The sequence below is a fragment of the Mustelus asterias genome, chromosome 17 (assembly GCF_964213995.1).
Source record: "Mustelus asterias chromosome 17, sMusAst1.hap1.1, whole genome shotgun sequence".
NCBI lineage: Eukaryota > Metazoa > Chordata > Chondrichthyes > Carcharhiniformes > Triakidae > Mustelus > Mustelus asterias.
Window position 1 is genome coordinate 33,127,335 of NC_135817.1, and position 19,557 is coordinate 33,146,891.

Genomic DNA, 19,557 nt, shown 5'->3' on the forward strand with positions numbered 1-19,557 from the left:
GAGGGCAGATTTCAATGGAATGCATTAAATGGATCATAAAATTTAGAAACAGGAATAGGTCGGAATGATCTCACCACTTAACCTACCCTTTAAAATGTTCCTTTCTGTTTTTAGTAGCACAGCAACATTTATACGGAATGCTTTAGTTATCCTTCCCTGTAGGTATTCTGTGTCTTATTACCCATTTGGATGAAAGAATACAGGCACAGTTTCCTTCTCATTCTAACATTTACAGGTTGTCTTTAACAAAGAATAAATATTTCTGGGCACTTCTTGAAATGTACAGAAAAAATGGCAAGCTGAAAAAATAATAATTAGGTATTAGTTGTGTGGCCAAGAGTAGCTGAAAGAGGCAAGTTATGAAGAGACAGAGCTTTAGAAAGCCATCCCAGAATTTATTGAAATCGCAACCACCAATCATGTTGTGAAAGGAGGGCAGATGCCAGAATCAGGAGAGAGAGAGTTTGGCAGAATTGTGGGGTTGAAGATTAGGTATGAGGCAATGAAAGAATTTAAACATAACACTGAGAATTGTAAATTGGAATTTAGGTAGCCAGAATACTGAGGACATGGGTGATGTGTGAGTAGGACTTGTGCATGATAGGATAAGAGCAGCAGAGATTTGGATGAGTTGAAACTTTCTGAAGGGCAGGGGGTGGGAAGCTGCCCAGAAGAACAATTGAATGATTGAATCTAGAGGTGAGAAGGGCACAAACAAGGGTTTTGGCTCAGATGGGAGTTTCAGCAGCAGATGGGGTGGAAGTAGAAATACAAACTCTTTGTGATGAAGAGGATATGGGGTCAATGGCTGGACAGGAAAATAGAATCAGTGGAATGAGTTTATAGTGGGACTAAAGACAAAGGGGGTGATTTTGCCAAAAAAATTCTAAATGCTGAACAAGGAGAGAATTGCACCAATTTTTTCAGACACGGTCTTGTGCCACTTAATGCAAAAAAAAGCAGTGTGATTAACGCCAGTAGAGGGAGTGGATGGAGTCTAATCTCGTCAGAAAGCCGGCTGTTCACAGAGGATACATTCGTGCATGCGTCGATCTCTGTGTTCAATGCAACAGAACAGTGATCCGTCAGCCCCAACCCATCGCCACACCCTTGCCAATCACTGCCCTGGCTGAATCTCGATTGCAGAGTGCGTAGCTGTCCTCCGCCTGCTCCCCTTAGGCCCTGCCCCCTTCAGGTCCTGCCTTTCTCCTTGGGCTCCACCCCTTGGCACTGCCCAGTGGGTGGTGCCAGGCTGGCAGTACCAGGCTGGCGCTGCCCCTGACCGCTCTGGGGGACTCAATGGCCTCCAGTCCCACTGGCAAGGCCATCATGTCAGGTCTCCGCTGGTGGGGATCATGCGTGACCTATACAGGCGAGGGCGTTAAGGCAAGTGAGCCCAGACAATTCCATCCAGGACTCACTAATAATCTGGAAATGACATTTTAAATATTTAATTCAGCCTCATACCTGGGAATGGTACAAGGCTGATTACGCCAGCAATCCAGGGCCGGTGAGATTGAGAGAGGCAAGAATCTGGGTGCGAACCCAATTGTTCACCTCTCTTGTTGTCTCACCAATGACCTCTTTCCTATATTTAACTTATGAATGAAGTATTTGCATCATTACTCAGTAAAAAAATATTTTCTTACTGCATTTTGAATACGAGATGAAAAGTATGCTGTGTGAGTGCCTCACCCAATCTATCTGCTGATGTCCATTGGAATGCTGAGCCAAGCTAACCCTGGATAATGGATAGATTATGAGAGACTGCCCATTCCGTGAACAAATAAAAACAGAAAATGCTGGAAATACTCAGTATGCATGGCAGCATCTGGGGAGAGAGAACCCGATTTTAATGTTTCAGGTGACTTCTTTTCAGAAGTTGAGATGGGATTAATGATGAAAGATCATCAACCTGAAATTGAACTCCACAGACGTTGCTGTACCAGCTGAGTATTTCCAATATGTTCAAACTACCGGCATCCATAGTATTTCACCTCTGTCATGATGGTGAGGTATTCCGTTGAGTATTGAAATAGCAAACTAAGTGCAAGAGACTCGTGCAGTATTTAACTCTTTCTGGAAAGGGGAGATAAAATGTGTCTTTTAATTGGTATATCTCTTGGAATTATTTGGGGAAAGGGAGAAATTTCGGGCAAGGTTCTGAACTTTGGACAGGTTGTACAAAAATAGAAACTGTTAGTTAAATTCTGTTTAAAGATCAGATGGAGTGCACAAAAACAGGCATAGAAAAGCAGAAAGCAGAGTTGTTTGCACGTTTTAACCCACACGCAGGCAACCAACTAAGAATAAGAACAGCAATATATGTTTGGACATCGAACTTCAAGTTTCTAGGTGCCCGGATCACCAACAACCTGCCCTCCATGCTATGCTATAATTATACGTCTAACAATACGTCTACTTTCTCAGGAGGTTAAGGAAATTCAGCATGTCTGCTGCAACTCTCACCAATTTTTACAGATGCAACATAGAAAGCATCCTTTTCTGGATGTATCACTGCTTGGTATGACTCCTACTCTGATCAAGACTGCAAGAAACCTCAATGGGTTGTGAGCATAGCCCAGCCTCCCATCCATTGACTTCATAGAATCGCTACAGTGCAGAAGGAGGCCATTGCGCCCATCAAGTGTATACCAACAACAATCCCACCGAGGCCCTTTCCCCGTAACCCCACATATTTACCCCATAAATCCCTCTAACCTATGCATCCCGGGACACTAACGGGCAATTTAGCATAGCCAATGCACCTAACATTGCACATCTTTGGACTGTGGGAGGAAACTGGAGTACCCGGAGGAAACCCACACAGACACGGGGAGAATGTGCAAACTCTACATAGACAGTGACCCAAGCTGGGAATTGAACACAGGTCTCTGGAGCTGTGAGGCAGTAGTGCTAACCACTGTGCCGCCCTTCCCGCTGCCTCAGAAAAGCAGCCAGCATAATCAAGGACCCCATGCACCCCAGACGTATTCTCTTCCACCTTCTTCCTTTGGGAAAAAGATACAAAATTCTGAGATCACATACCGACCAACTCAAGAACAGCTTCTTCCCTGCCACCATTAGAGTTTTGAGTGGATCTACCATATATTAAGTTGATCTTTCTCTACAACCTAGCTATGACTGTAACACTACATTCTGCACCCTCTCTTTTCCTTCTCCCCTATGTACTCTATGAATTGTATCTTTTGTCTATATAGTGCGCAAGAAACAATTTTCACTGTATCCCAATAGATGTGACAGTAAATCAAATCTGTTTCAGTCACAGGCAAGATTCAGCTGACTTCTCCTTCTTTGATACATAAAATGATTCAGCTTCTCTCCTTCTTTCTGTCCGCCTCTCTCCCCCGCCCCTCTCTCCTCCTCCTCTCAGCCTCCCTGGTAAGGTGTTCTGCATGTTTATTGTTTGTTTGGATGAAGGAGTACACATGACATTCTGCATGTCACATTTTCCGTAAGGATGGGGGCCTTCTGCATTCTGGTTTTGTCACTTTGTTCTTGTTTGCTAGAACACTACAGTAATGCATCTTTTTAGAACTCTGAATTAATTCAGATAACCTGATCATGTTTTAAATGTGAATAATCGTTGCTATATTTTGACAAATTACCTCCTAATCTTTGCATTTCCAGTGTTGTTTTCGCAGTTAGGCTCCCATTTTAGATGAATCTGCTCTCATTCCGCGCTGCTGTAATTTCCCCCACAAGACAACTAATTTTGCAAAAGAGGTCACCACCAAGCAAATGGGATATTATTAAAGATGTGTTATGGCAAGATGAATTGTACTGATTGCAGATAAGAGAGCCAGTATGTTTCTCAATTTTACAAGCTACCAATGTACATAATGATTTTTATTAATTCTCCATTTCATCTTTAATGACCACATAGAACGTGTGTTGTAACTTAGTGGTACTCTTTAAACTGAAGAGAACATAAAAGCTTCAAAGCTTGGCCCATCATTGATTTTGATAGTGAGAGAGCACAGTTAGAATAAATGAGAGCAACTCGTGGCAGATGGAAGCCTAGTCCATTGTTTAGGAGAAGTGACTTTGGTATGTAATACAAAATTAAACTGGGACAGATTGTACAGAGTTTTAAAGAGGCCATTTCAAGTTGTTGTCCAAAGTTGATAAAGCTTCATTACTTAGGAACTGGAATATTCCCAATTATCTGCCACTCAAGCCCTGGATTATAGAACACATTTACCAGCCAAGTTTACCTGAATTTCAATATATTCAGTTGTTTAGCATGAACTAAAAAATAATAACTTGTAATTTTCCAGTATTTTTTTTTAAGTTGAAGATGCCTCTTGATCTGCCCATGTGCATGGGAGGAAAAATAGGCAAAATGAATCCTTGCAGATATGCTTGCTCTCCTGCTAATTCTTTTGCCTTTCACCATCTTCATAATGTTTTCTTGGGAGAGAAGTGGTTGTGTGTACATTTGATTCCCCTCAGTCTAGTGAGTATGGCTGAGTGCTGGGCTACATCTGTAGTCTCTGATAGCATAGAGTGAGGGATTGGTATCAAAAATAGAAAATATTACAAATACACAGCTGATCAGTCAACTTCTGTAAAATTAAGAAAGATAATGCACCCATAATGTATTTTCTCTTTGCTGATTCTGAGTAACTTGCAATATATTTGCAGCATTTCTTGTTTGTTGTTTTAGATAGGCCTCCTTCTGCAATAGAGGAAATATATGAATAGATATTCTATTCCAAACATAGGTAGTTCCACTTTGATGTATTATCATGATTTTCTTGTTCCTTTCCTAATCAGAGGGCCAGACAAGTATCTGGTACTTCACTAATAAGCTTGCAGCCATCACCAAGAGGAACAGAATGTTCTGATGGAAGTTGTCTAAAATTTTATTTGAATTATGATGTCCAGCATTTTCCATTCAAAGATAAAATAAAGATTTCAAGTCTATTTTACTAAAGCATTCTTTTCATTCTAAATTTGTAGATGAAAGAGAAGATGTTCAAAAGAAAACATTCACAAAATGGATAAATGCACAATTTGCCAAGGTAAGAAGAAACCAGAGTGTTTGAGGAAAGGACATAAACGTGCATATGTGTTGAGTCTTTGTTTACTAAGTCTTGAACATTTTGAACGATATGCATTTGTACTTTTGGCTGTTCAAAGGCAAAATATATACTATTCCATTGCACTAATCTACAGCATACAAACTTATCTCAACAAAAATTGCAAGGGGGTGCATATTTGTTCATTAACCTGTGTGCAAAGAAGCCATGATTTTGTTTCGTGCCTTTTTCTGTTATGGCAGAATCAAAGGAACAGAAAGTATTTACACCTGTAAATATTTAATTCTGTGATCACTGATCTGGAGAATTTACCTCTTGTATTCTCATCTCCTCTGCCACTACCTTTAGACCTCTCAGACTATAAAAGCAATTTATTTTCCTATTTGTTTTATCCTAGCCAAAGTAAGGATGTCTATGCTGGGTAATGGAATATCTTGTCAAAAATTTGGGAAATAGAAGTTGATATCAAGCACTTTCAGGAAAGACAGACATAATAAGATACAGTGTAAAGTTCCTTCATTTCTTGCTTCACAGTGGTGTTTGATTCAAGAGAAACAAACACCGCTTGTTCTGCACCTATGTACCCCACATCCCCCTACAGTCCAAAAATGTGCAGGTTAGGTGGATTAACTGTGGGTAATGTGTGAGGTTACAGGGAATAGGGTGGGGGAGAGGAACTGGGTAACATGATCTGTCAGAGAGTTGGTGCAGACTTGATGGGCTGAATGACCTCCTGCACTGTAGGGATTCTATGATCCCATTCCAAACATGTTTTGGCTTTTTGATTGAGATTTGTTGCCAAATTATCAACAATCTTGAAATCTGTTATTCAAAATGTTTGGTGTGATTTTGATTCCCCAAATTCATTTCATTCATGTTGGACCACTTTGGAACAGAGGGAGATTTCATACCTAAAGCCTAGAAGGTAGGGACCTAAAAAACCTAAATACAGGAGAAAGAATGATTCTATTGTAAATTATAATGATGTTCAATTGGTTTTGAGGACATTTTAATAATTTGTCTCAAATAGTGAAAACGTCCAGCTCCATGGCTTTTTTGTAAGTATATTTTGGCATCATAGCTTTTAATTGGCACACAAACAAAAGCCCTGGCCTTGGGAGAAACTTCATAGTCTTCTTTTTAAATGTATATCACCATTATAACTTCTAGAACTAGAGGCATAACCCAGCTCAGTGACAGATGATTAAAATGGCATGCTTTGAGCAAAATGTGTGTTGATGCCCACTGAAGGAATTTTCAATATTGTAGCCAAGCTCCTCTGAAGACTGAAGGAAGTTGCTACAACAAAACACTGAAGGTGTTGAATTGTCCCAGAACCTTCTAGATTTGACATCATTTGTTGATGGTGCTTAGAAATGTAGGCTTAATCTTGCATTCCCCTACCGACAAGTTTGAAGGTGAGGATGGGGGCTAAGAAATCCAGTAGGTTGCATTCCCACTGCCTACCTGCAGCTTGTCTGACATTTTTAAGGGGGGGTGGGGGAGACATTGAACTGCCCGCATGCCCTTAGGCCTATGGAGGCCCTGAAGTGGCAAATTAAAGTTCTTGTATATTTTTACCCATGTGGGGCAGAGGGGGCAGTGGTGGTGGAGTGGGAGGGCGTAGGGGAGGGGGGGCTGCACATCCTGCCCAATGCTATGCGTCCCCCATTATCTTTCCTCCAGCTTCTCAAACTCATCCCCATCACACCACTTACTTGGACCTGCTTGTCTCGCCCAGATGAAACCTTGGTCTTACCTCTTTTTACTTCATTGGAACTGCCTGTAGTCACCACAATGTACTCCACTCCTGATTGGATGCAGCTGGGACATTCGATTCGCTGGCACCTCTTGAAGATGGGACTTCATCATAAGACAAGTGTGGAAGTCTCAACCTTGAAGCAATTAGCATTGCTCCCTGTGTTAACTTGCTGCCAGATTTGTGGGAAGGCTTACCACTGACTTTTTAGCTGGGTGCAGTGGGGGCCATGGCACTCCGTAAAATCCAGCCCTAAGTGTCTGCCTTGAGTTACGGAACAAGGGATCTGTTACTCACTATAAGAAGGATGTGGAAGCGCTGGACTCACAATAAGAAGGATGTGGAAGCGCTGGAAAGAGTGCAAAGGAGATTTCCCAGGATGCTGCCAGGTTTGGTGGGTAGGTCTTATGAGGAAAGGTTGAGGGAGCTAGAGCTGTTCTCTCTGGAGCGGAGGAGGCTGAGGGGAGACTTAATAGAGGTTTATAAAATGATGAAGGGGATAGATAGAGTGAACGTTCAAAGACTATTTCCTCGGGTGGATGGAGCTATTACAAGGGGGCATAACTATAGGGTTCATGGTGGGAGATATAGGAAGGATGTCCGAGGTAGGTTCTTTACTCAGAAAGTGGTTGGGGTGTGGAATGAACTGCCTGCAGTGATAGTGGAGTCAGACACTTCAGGAACATTTTAAGTGGTTATTGGATAGGCACATGGAGCACACCATGATAGGGAGTGGGATAGCTTGATCTTGGTTTCAGATAAAGCTCGGCACAACATCGTGGGCCGAAGGGCCTCTTCTGTGCTGTACTGTTCTATGTTCTACTTTCTTGGGAGTATATTGCAAACCATTGAATATTGGAGATTCAAAAATTAGATTTGCAAATCAGTATATAGAGAGGTTTGCAGTTGCAACAGATTTGTAACATTGTGCAGCAAAGTAGATTGGAATAAGGTAACTGGTTGTGGCGAAATTGGAAAGGGGATTTTAGACTGTATCCAGATCTGGCTCTTCAATTATCTGTGTCCATTGTGGAGAAAATCAGTGATTTTAGCTAATGAAGCAAAGCAATTAATTGACCTATGGTTAGTGGACACGAGGGAAATATTGACCATAATCTAATTAGGCTCAAACTGAAAATAGATAAAGAGAAAGATGAATTGAATCTGATGAAGGTATTGGCCTGAAAGTTTATTTCCATCCAATACAACTCACTATGTTCAGTGGCATGTAACTGATGAGATGCTAACACACAATGAACCAATGCTAGGAACTATTTAAATATGAGATGAGTAAACTACAAGTGAAGAAAATTCCAACCCGGAGTAAAGTGGATGGGGAGAGGATTTACTTTCCAAGGAAGGGAAGCAGAGGCCAGGCCCGATTCTGGGTCCTATGGGGGGAGGCAACCACCCATAATACTTTTACCTGGGTGGTCTATTAACAGCAGAGGGCAAGTTTCCATCCAATGAAAGAATGCAGACAGGCTCTTGAAGCTGGGATGTGCAAACAGAGACCTTCCATTGTGGAAAGCAGAGGGAGGCTGTAAACGAGGTTAAATATGGGAGGGGGTGTTTCTGTTGCTCGAGCATTTTCGAAATTAAATTTAAAAGTTGAACTTGAAGTCGAAGTGACCACAGTTGGGGTGAGATGTCGGCGGAGAATGGGGATGGTGGGTGAACCTTGAAAGGTTGGCTACTCCCGCACATTCGCAGGCCTCCAGAGCTGTCTGGAGTACTGGGTCCCGTGCATGCTGCCAGGAGGCTGCCTCCAGGCACCTAAACTGGTCCTGGTCACCTGCAAGGACCAGGCGGCCGATTGGAAAATTCCAGTCTGCCTTTTTTAAAATTGGCCTCAGTTGCCTTTTATTTAGCCTTGTCAGCTACCTACTAAATGTTTGTTCAGAGTCCTGTTTTCTGTCCCCTCCCCATGAAAATGGCTCAGAGGCAGATGTAGTTGGGGAAGCCACATGTTGGCTGGTGGGGCTGTCTTTAGTTCCTGCCCACCTCCATTTTCAGTAGGGTTCAAAATTTTGTGCTAAAGGCTGAGGTTCCTTTGCTAGCTAGCGGGATTAGAGCAAAACTGGTATAAAATGAGGCATATGATAAATGTAGGGGAGATAGTAGAAGTAAATGTAAGAAATTAAAACAAAGAAAAGGAATTGCAGGAGATTTAAATGGAAGTTGCATCAGCTGTCATCAGAATAGGAAACAGCAAGGGATTTTGTTAAGCACATAAATGCAAAGACAGTCTAGAGAAAGGATGAAACAATTTTGAGATTAAAGGCAAATTGATTGGTTGCATATATATCCTTGAATATTTCACCTTAAGATTTTTTTAAAAATGAAGGTCACAGAAATATTGCAGTGCAGAAGGAGGCCGTGTGGCCCATCGTGTCTGTACCAGCTCTCCGTATGAACAATTCACTTCAACCTCCTCCCTATATTCCTGCACATAATTCCTTTCCAAGTAACTGTCTGATTCCCTTTTTGAATGTTTTAGTTGAACCTGTTTCCACCACATTTTCAGAATCCAGACTTTAAACCACTTGCTGCATGAAAAGGTTGTTCTTCATGTTGCTTTTGCTTCTTTTACCAGTTACTTTAGATCTGACCCCTTTCATTCTTGATCCTTTCATGATTGGGAAGTTACTGCTGTTCTACTCTGCCCAAACACCTCATGATTTTGAATACCTCTGTCAAATCTCCTCTCAGCCAATTCTTTTCTCCAATGATTTCCTAACTTCCCCAATCTGCCTCCATAACAGAAGTTCTTCATCCCTGGAACCCTCGTAAATCTTGTGAAAGTTTAGCCATAATTGGGTTGGGACATCAGAGGTCCTAGGGGATGTGGAATCCTGTTGGTGGAAGGGGGATCAGGTATGGGGTAAGTGAGGTATACCAAGGAGTTGGGTGGGGGGGGGGGGGGTTCTTGGTGGTGGGAGGAGTCCCCTGGGGGTGTTAAAATAGCAAAAGTTATCAGTGTATTTATTTCTTCTAACACTTTCAGAGTATTAGTGTAACCTTGGCAGAACCATCCGAAGTTAGCGATTTAAATCACTTTGTCAGATGGTTCCCAGTGTAAAGTTTATTTATTAGTCACAAGTAAGGCTTACATTAACATTGCAATGAAGTTGCTCTGAAATTCCCCTAGTCACCACACTCCGGCACCTGTTCGGGTCAATGCACCTAACCAACACGTCTTTCAGATTGTGGGAGGAAACCCGAGCACCCAGAGGAAACCCACGCAGACACGGGGAGAACATGCAAAATCCACACAGACAGTGACCCAAGCCGGGAATGGAACCCGGGTCCCTGGCGCTGTGAGGCAGCAGTGCTAACCACTGTGCCACCCAGTTCAATTGTCCAGGGGACGTTAGTGCTTCTGGACAATCAGGATGCAAACCTTTACTGGGAGCATCCGAGAGGGATTCCCCAGCATGGGATTTGGGTATCCCCAAATCCTATGCTGGGGAGCTAGGACGTTAGGGGCCATAGTATTTAAAGGAAATGTAGTTGGATGGAAAAAAGAGATGGTTAGGTGACAGAAAATAAAGCAAGTGTGCTGAACGAATGTGAATGTGAGTTTCAGATCTGTTTTTTGGGCGAGTTTGAAAATGCAGTCTGATGCCACTTTGTGCAAAAAATGATGCACAATCTGTTTCCTGGCAGTAACAGAAGGGGGCACCAGCGAGTCAGTTGCCTACACTAGCAATCGCGCATGTGCAGCTCTCTGTTCTGTACAACAGAACAAAAGATCTGTCAGTCACCACTCCCCCTAGATATCTCACATGTACCCCACCCCGCCTCCCTGCGGTTGATGCCCTCCCTCCCCCGAGCCGATCCTCACTGCAGAGTGTGCAGCTCCCCCACCATCCGCCTCCCCTTAGGCCCTGCCCCCTTGGCACTGCCCAGTGCCTGGTGGGCAGTGCCAGCGTGCCAGGCTGGCACTGCCCCCTGCCTCCAATCACCTGGCGGGCCCTCAGTAGCCTCCAGTCCCACCGGCCAGGCCATCACATCAAGTTGCCGTTGATGGGGACCATATGTGATCCTTACTGGTAAGGATCTTCATTGGCGAGGCGATTAATGATCTAAACATGAATGTAGGGGTTATGATCAGTAAGTTTGCAAATGACATGAAAATTGGTGTTTTCATAAATAGCAAGAAGGAAAACCTTAGATTACAGGATGATATAGATGGGCAGAACAGTGGCAAATGGAATTTAACCCTGAAAAGTGTGAGGTGATGCATTTTGGGCAGATGTATAAGGCAAGGGAATACACAATGAATGGTAGGGTGCTAGGATAACAGAGGACCAGAGGGACTTTGGAGTGAATGTCCAAAGAGCTCTGAAGGCAGCAGGACAGAGAGATAAGGTGGTTAAGAAGGGATATGGGATACTTGCCTTTCTTAGCCAAGGCATAGAGCATAAGAGCGGAGGTTATGATGGAACTAGAGTACTGTGTGTAGTTCTGGTCACCACACTGTAGGAAGGATGTGATTGCACTCAAAGGGGCAGAGATTTTTTTTGTTTATTCATTCCTGGAATGTGGGCTTCACTAGCTGGGCCAGCATTTATTCCCCATCCCTGAGGTTATTTAGACTAAATCACATTGCTGTGGATCTGGAGTCACATATAGGCCAGACCAGGTAAGGGTGACAGATTTCCTTCCTGAAAGGACAATTGGCAATGGTTTCATGGTCATTATTGGACTTTGAATTCCAGATTTCTATTGAATTCAGATTTCACCATCTGATATGGTGGGATTCAAACCTGGGTCGCCAGAGCATTACCTTGGGTCCCTGGATTGCTAGTCCAGCAACAATGCCACTGCCTCCCCACTTCACCAGGTTGTTGCATGGGTTGGAGCTGGAGTATTTCAACTATGAGGAGGCTGCATAGGCTGGGGTTGTTTTCCTTGGAGCAGAGAAGTCTGGGGGGGGGGGGGGATCTGATTGAGGTGTACAAAATTCCCCTTAATAGAGTCAATAACCAGGGGGCATAGATTTATGGTAATAAGCAGGAGATTTAAGGAAAGAGTGGTGGGAATCTGGAACTCTGCCTGAAAAGGTGGTAGAGGTGGGAACCCTCAACATTTATGAAGCATTTAGATGAGCATTTGAAACGGCAGAGCATGCAAGGCTTTGGACCAAGTGCTGGAAGATGGGATTAGAATAGATAGGTGTTTGATGACCAGTACAGACACAATGGACTGAAGGGCCTATTTCTGTGCTGTAAAACTCAGTGGGCAGAATTTTCCCATCCCGTCCACCACGGGAATCGTAGCGGGCGAGTCAAAGTTCGGCGGACCATTGACCTCGGGTGGGAATTTCCAGTCTTTGGGTGAGCGTGGCCAGAAAATCCTGCCCTCTGACTCTATATCTCAGTGACCAACTGTGTGTGACGCTTGGGTGAGTGGTGAATAAAGATTTTAAAGAAAGAGTGAGAAAAACCACATATGACCATGCTGGTCTTGGCAGAGCAGGCAGTTATAACCAGGCCGAGGGGTGTAATTATGAAGGAAGATATCACCACCCCTCAGTCAGGTTTCTGCCAAGATCATGGCGTTGATAGTCATTCACAGAAAGTTTATGCATGGTAAGGCCTGTTCAAATGTGAAGTGACATTCTGGAGTGAGATCCAAAGGCGGGCAGGTGGGTGGGGGAGGGGTAGCAGATCTGTTGTAAGGGTTTCCAGGTTCGGCATTGGGAGAACTAAGTGGGATTGGAAGGATTATTGCCCAACTGGTGCACTAGTTGAGAAAGTTGAGAGAAAGGTATCTGTGCAGTTTAAATTACTGCATTGACACGTGCCTCCATGGGTCCTTTGGAGGATGTCAAGAGAATCACTAAGGGAAGCTGTAGGCTTGTTTGAGATTATTCAAAAGGAAAGTCAAAGGTCAAAGTGTCGATAGGGTTGGGGTAGGGATTTAAGAAAATAGAGTACCCAAGAGCAGTGAAATGAGAGGAGACTGTATGGCAGTGGAGAGGGTTCTAGGAGGGGTAAATAGGAAAGACAAACAAAAGGCAGAAAAAAGCCAAATTGAATGATGGGCTTGGGTCTGGAGTGGCAGCCAACATTTCCTCATGATCGACATTGGGGAACTATTTACTCCGGCCTGGTTACATAGCAGGATTAGGATAGCTATTTCCTGGTAATGAGCCGAGAATTGAGAGGAGGAGGCAATTACAGTGAATCCAGAGTTAAAGTCAAAGGATCCATTCTGGAATAAAGCTGATATAGATAGGGCATAGTCAGGGGTGAAATCAGTTTGGAACATCATCAATCAAATATCCATTTTCAAAGATAGGTGTTGAGCATGAAGCTCGAGAAGCTTCTTGAAGGGTCGAATATTGGCGGATACATTGGTGGACGAACCAAATGGTGTGAAGAATCAATAACGGGGCTGAAAATAGTGGCGAACTTGGAGGTCAGACTAAGATCCAAGGGGAAGGGAGAAATGGATTTCAGCCCAGTAGAATGAATTTCTGGCCAGGAACCAGACCGTGGATGAAGGTGAACAACCAGTCGGAAAGTTATAAGCTCAGCAGGTAATAGCAGCACTGGGGAATGAGCTGTACCCTCAACAAAGTGACAAAACTGAAGCAGCAGATCAGCGACATTGCAGATTAATTTTATTGTACAGTCTAGTGGAGAAGAAAAGACTTGATGTTCAAAGAAGATCTGGAAATTGAAAGAAAAAAGTTTGAGCAAAGGATCCACTACTCCGTGATGAAAAGAGCAGATATGGTCAGGAGATGGGCAGTAGGTCCAGGTAAGTAACTATAGACTTACAGTTAGCTTATAGTTGGGGCTAAAATGCATCCAACTATTCAAGCCAGAAGAGTTCAGTGGAAGAGAAGAGATTAGGAGCGGAAGTGCAATGGATAGCCAAGGGTCAAGTTGTACACCAAAGGAACTCCCTCAGGAGTGCCAGTCTAGGGGATGTGTTTGAAAAAACAGCGTGGAAATGTAATGGAAGGCAGTAAAGTATAAAAAGAACAACAGGCTACCACTGAGAACCCTCTCTCAGCAACTGGAGTCATTTACAATGGATTTCAATGTTGGATAAATTCTCTGAATCCCAGCTCACCCCACTGTACAAAGATTCGATTGAACATTGCTTCTGGCATGCTGGTCTGATGCTTGTCTTAAGTGCTAACTGAATAGACCTGTGAGGTGGTTGGCTGCTTTACAGCTGTATGAGCCTCTCAGTTGCGGACATCAAACATTAATTCTGTTCCTCTCTCCATAGACCTGCTGAATATTTCCAACATGGTCTGGTTTTCTTTTAATCTTCCTATTCTGTTTGGCCAAGTTCACAACTGTTTAATGTGTTTATCCACAGAACCATTGAGGAGCAGTAAACCTTTGTTAAAACATAAATAAAGCTTTTCTCACTCAATCATTCTTGTAATTGAACTTTGTATTGATTTCTGTTTCTGCTTCATTATTGAGCTTAAAAGGCTTGTCATAAAATGCTGCATCTGCCTTGGTTCCTTGGACAGTGTTGTGTCTGGCTGAAAATCCTCCAATTTATTCTGCCTGTGTCTGTCCCACAGTACTTAATGTCAGCTAATAAAGTGAGGACTTAAAACACATTTTAATGTTTGACATATGACTAAAATCAGGTCACCAGCCTTCAATCCAAGGTGGTCTGTAAACTGCATTAAATATTTGTGGTTTAAGTGCTTTGATGGTAAGATAATTTGTTAATTATACAAGGCTCCTTCATATATAAAACTTGTAATCTCTTATTTCAACTGTCGAAGATAACGAAGGGCCAGGCACAGAAACTTTCCATGTTTAGCCAGAGCAGTAAATCCTTTTCATGTCGAGAATCACCATTGTGGAGTTCTTGTTTATCATCATAGAAACCCTATAGTGCAGAAGTGGCTAATCGGCCCTTCGAGTCTGCCCTTCGGGCTCTCCAACAGAGCATCTTGCCCAGCACTACTCTACCCACTAACCCTGCAAATTTATCCCGCTAATTCTCCTAACCAACACACCAATTTAGCATGGCCATTCCACACAACCTGCATATCTTTGGACTGTGGTAGGAAACCAGAGTACCTGGAGGAAATGCACATAGACACAGGGAGAATGTGCAGGCTCCATACGGTCACCCAAGGCTGGAATTGAACCCAGGTCCCTGGCGCTGTGAGGCAGTAGTGCTAACCACCCTTTTGGAAAATGTGTGTCTCTCCTCAGATAAATTTTAACTACAGTTTCCACATCAATGCAGGTTTTGAATTCCGTAACCATTTGGGCACAATTGACTATTATTTAATCCAGAGCTTCCAGTTGAAAAATTCATTGGATTGGTTAGAGTCCTGGTTAATTTCAACATGGTCTGTTGCAGCAGTGGGTTTAATAGGCAGTCTTACCTCTTTTGCTTCTATAATTTCTTCTGTTTATTCTCTGGACCAACTAGTGACTGGGAGTTTGAAGCTTTCAGGCGATGCCATCAACCAATTGAATCATTTCACCAGGAGACTCTACAGCAGTTTTGTAAAATCTATACAAGGGCATTCAGTGTCTGTTATGCAACAAAGATTGACCTAATTGAGTTGTTGGAAGGTGCCGAATAAAAGCAAGTTGCCTTCTCATGAAGTGACAGTAAACGGGAACACGGATTTGTTTTCAGGTTGCACTTGCATATGCTTCCTGGCACTTGGCTTAAGAACAGCTCTGGAGAAAGCATTAGAACACTTTGGCTGCCTACTATTTTAGTGGTAGGAGCTGTCTGGTTCAGAGAGAAAAACAAAACTTTAAAATATCTATTAATAAAAAAAACGCAGCCTGCAGGAAAATCACATCCAACACATCCATATTTTGACTCTTGGGTTTAGAAGTGTAAAATGATGCATTTTTAGTCTGTTGGGATGCAGGTGCATTTGATTAGGAGGCAGGTGCACTTGATTAGAATGATGGCAGACACTGAGGTATTGAATGATCATCTTCATTTGAAATGGAAGTGCGAGCGCACGGAATTTGAAGGTAACCTGATAGTTAAGAGAATACCAAGAACTTTTTTTTAAGCTTCTTTCCTCTGCGTATTACTGTCGAGGCTGTTATGTATTACATTTTTATAGTCTGACATTAAGCAGGTCAAAGAAATGGAGCACCAGTATTTCGAGTAAATGTCAGTGCTGTATGCAGCACACTAATATGGCTACTTTTGTTATTAATTTGATGTGCAGCAAAACTAAAAAATTTAAAGACCAGATAAATAATGTTACTGAATGTGATATTTTTCAGATTTTCACTGAGCACAAATCTTTTTGACTGTTTCTTATTAGATGAGATCCATTGAAGTATTTGTCTAGCCAGGGTGCTAATTTAATCCGGAAAGGAATGGAATGAAGATTCCAGCCTGTTTAGAGGAATATTTTGCATCTGTCCAGAATAGCCCATTATTCATTGTTGATTTAAAGGCAGTATGATCCCTGATGTCTTATACGAGCTGTGAATATAAGGCACAAGTGGACAAACCATTGTGCCACACTGTGATGCAGCATTTTCAATGGTAATTAAAATTTAAATGTTGCTTTTGGGGACTGTAACTTAAATGATGTCTTATTCTTCACTCTACTGCTCATTGCCAATTCATGTCTTCAGGTTTAGTATAAGGCGCTTAGTCCTTGGCAGTTTGGACAACTTTGATATTATGAGAAAGCAAAATATTGTTGTCAGAAAACTGATTTCTATGAAGGGTAGGGTGCATTTGGTCGTTGAAGGGATACCTGACTGCAACAAATCTATGCTTAGAAAGGCAATAGGCTGTGTTAAATCTAGTCATAATTCTAACTGTCTCATTAGGCATTGTGGAAGGAGCCCAAGCTGTCCAAATTAGATGATCTGTCAGCATAATTAAAAATGAAGGCTGGTCCAGTATTGATGTTCTTTCAGTAGATGTCACCAGCACATTTAGTAAATCCTATTAAATTTATCAGGCAAGTTAAATACATCCAGGGGTATATATTTTTGCCTTTTTGCAATTTGTTGTTATTGGCTGTCCCTCAATTTGAAGATGGCGCCTACTCGGGGTTGCGCGTTTCTGCCATGGGTCTTCACGAGAATGAACTGGCCAAATCTTGACTCTCAGATCTTTGGACATATGGAGAAGGTCTTGGGATCTGGAGTGCAGGATTCTCTTCTTTATCTTATCTTCCCTGCTGCTGTTCTGCCTCATCATTAAGCATGTTGCAGCTTAATCAACAAGTTACCACCATTTTGGTAGCAAACTTCTGCCAGACATTAAAGTCAATGCTGCTGTGCTTCAGAGTATTTTTGAAGTGTTTTCTTTGTCCTCCCCTGGAACGCAAGCTGCTTGAGAGTTGTGAAAATAAGACCTGGTGGGGGAGATGTATTTTCATTGGTCACTCCCCATCGTCCATCATAGTTGGTTTTGCAGGAGTTTTGTCTGAAAGCTTGTGGAGTTGGCTTCAAGAAGGGCACTGGTGTTTGTTTGACAGTTCTTCCAACGAATCTGGAGGATGTCACAGAGGCACTACTGACAGAATGTCTCTAGCGCTGTTAATTATCACTGAATACACAGTCCAGAAAACATCACTATATATGTGCTAGTAATCATGAATATAAGCATACTCTGAAGGCAGAACACCATTATGGGCTCGCCAATATAAATCCTTGAGAATTTGGAGTCTGTGTGAACTTGTTCCAGATCTTGGATATTCAGCAGTTGTAGAAATCATAGAAAGGAGCTGAAACATACGAACTTGATGGAAAAGTTTGGTGCTGTCTGGAGGAGTCCTGTTTTCATTTGTTCTAAAATAGCAGATACATTGAAGTGATTCAGAATTGTGGACTCTCGAAAGGGGAGAATTGTTTGTTCTGTGTCGACATTTTGTGCTCACTCCTTTTCAGATCTTTTTTACTGATTTTTATCAAAATGTGCTCTTGGGATGCAGGTATTGCAAACAAGAGGTGCAAATTCTTCCAACACACTCCAATGCTCGGTGGGAAAAGCGGGAGGGATTTCTGGTCAACCATGTGATGGATGTTGAAGGGTCTGCCTTCACTACCTATCGCTCCAAATTACAACATGCATGTAAAGGTGCATGTTGCTACAGCAACTCTGATGCCGAGAGAACTCTCAAGACAACATACGTCTCATGGAATACAATGTTTCCTAGATGCTGGGATCAGCCAGATGGATTGAAATGGTCTTTGATCCTGTACACCTCTGATGAATTATGTTCTGAGATAATTATTCATAGATTTTATAGCAACTGAATTGGTTTTCTGTCATCGGCATGTGAATTCCGTTTTGTGGCAAGTACGTCACTTATAAAGGTCCTTCTTTACAAGTTTTCTTTTCTTCTGGGCAATTAAAGGCTGCCGAATCATGCCCATTCTATTACAAGAAGAATTTGTTCCATTTTACTGACCATGAATAAATTTGTCCAGGCGTTTACAGCAAACACAAGAGGAGAAGAATGGCAATGAGTAACGTACATTATGCCATCACACCTCATAAATCACTGTCACTCCTGATAACAAGAGCAGTATATTATAGACACTGGTTAATATTGCAATGCATCTACTTCATAATCTGCCTATTTTATCTGCACATATATTTCAAATTCTTTACCTATGTGTCTTTTGAGTTGTAAAGCCTGACCTTCCTTCTATAGCAGTTCAAGATCCAGAATAATGTATGATATAGTCTTGTTTGTTGCTGTACCAGGTCATCAGGCTATGAGTACATTAGATTGAGGAGCTACTATATTTTATATCATTGTCATCATCCCCTATGGTAGTTGTACCTGAATCTTGCAGATTTCCTGAATACTTTGCTCCAAAACTAGCCACGGTCCTACCCAAGCTGTTACTGCTCAGCTACAATACTGGCATCTATTTGACAATGTGGAAAATTGCTCAAGTATGCCCTGCCTACAAAAAGCAAGAAAATCCAATCTGGTCAATTACTGCCCCATCACTCTACTCTCAATAATAAGCAAAATGATGGATGGTGTCATTGACAGCGCTATTAACAATACATAGAGCAGTAGTCTGCCAATCCATGCACATTTTGGAGTCTGCCAGTGCTGCTAAGCTCAAGACCTCCTTTGGACCTTGGTCCAAGCAGGGGCAAAAGAGCTGAATTCAAAAAGGTGAGGTAAGCATGAATGCACTTGACATCAAGACAGTATTTGATCAAATATAGCATCAGGGAAACCAAGCAAAATTAAATGCAGTGGGAATTGGGGGGGAAAGTGAAGTCATGCCTATCCTAAAGGTTATTGGAGGCCAGTCATCTGTGCTGCATCACATTGCTTCAGGAGTTCCTCAGGGTAGTGTCCTAGATCAAAACACCTTCAGCAGTTTTATCACTGAGCTTTCCTCCAATATGAAGTCTGAATTTGGAATATTTTCACAGTGTTAAGTACCTTCAGTTCCTGAGGTACTGAAGCAGTCCACGTCCACATGCAGCAAGACCTAGACAACATTTCAGGTTTGTGTTGATAGCAAGTAACTCCTATGTCTCACAAGTGCCAGGTAATGATCATCTCTAACAAAAAAAATCCAACCATCTTGCTTTGCCACTCAACAATATTAGCTTCACTGAATCTCTTACCGTTAACTGAATCAGCCGTATAAATGCTGTGGCTACAAGAGCAGAGAATTCTATGGCAGGACCTCCCCTCATGACTCCCCAACATCTGTCTAATCTACAAGTCACAGGTCAGGAGTGTGACAGAATACT

General features: G+C 42.4%; 1 protein-coding gene across 13 annotated transcripts in view; it reads left to right on the forward strand.

Annotated features, from left to right (window-relative positions):
• LOC144506416 (dystrophin-like) overlaps positions 1-19,557 on the forward strand; it is a 1,861,003-nt gene that overhangs the window by 396,605 nt on the left and 1,444,841 nt on the right. For all 13 annotated transcript variants that reach the window (XM_078232507.1, XM_078232503.1, XM_078232508.1 and 10 more), the window contains exon 2: positions 4,987-5,048. In XM_078232507.1, coding sequence (XP_078088633.1) covers positions 4,987-5,048 — 62 coding nt within the window. The remainder of the gene's footprint in view (positions 1-4,986; positions 5,049-19,557) is intronic.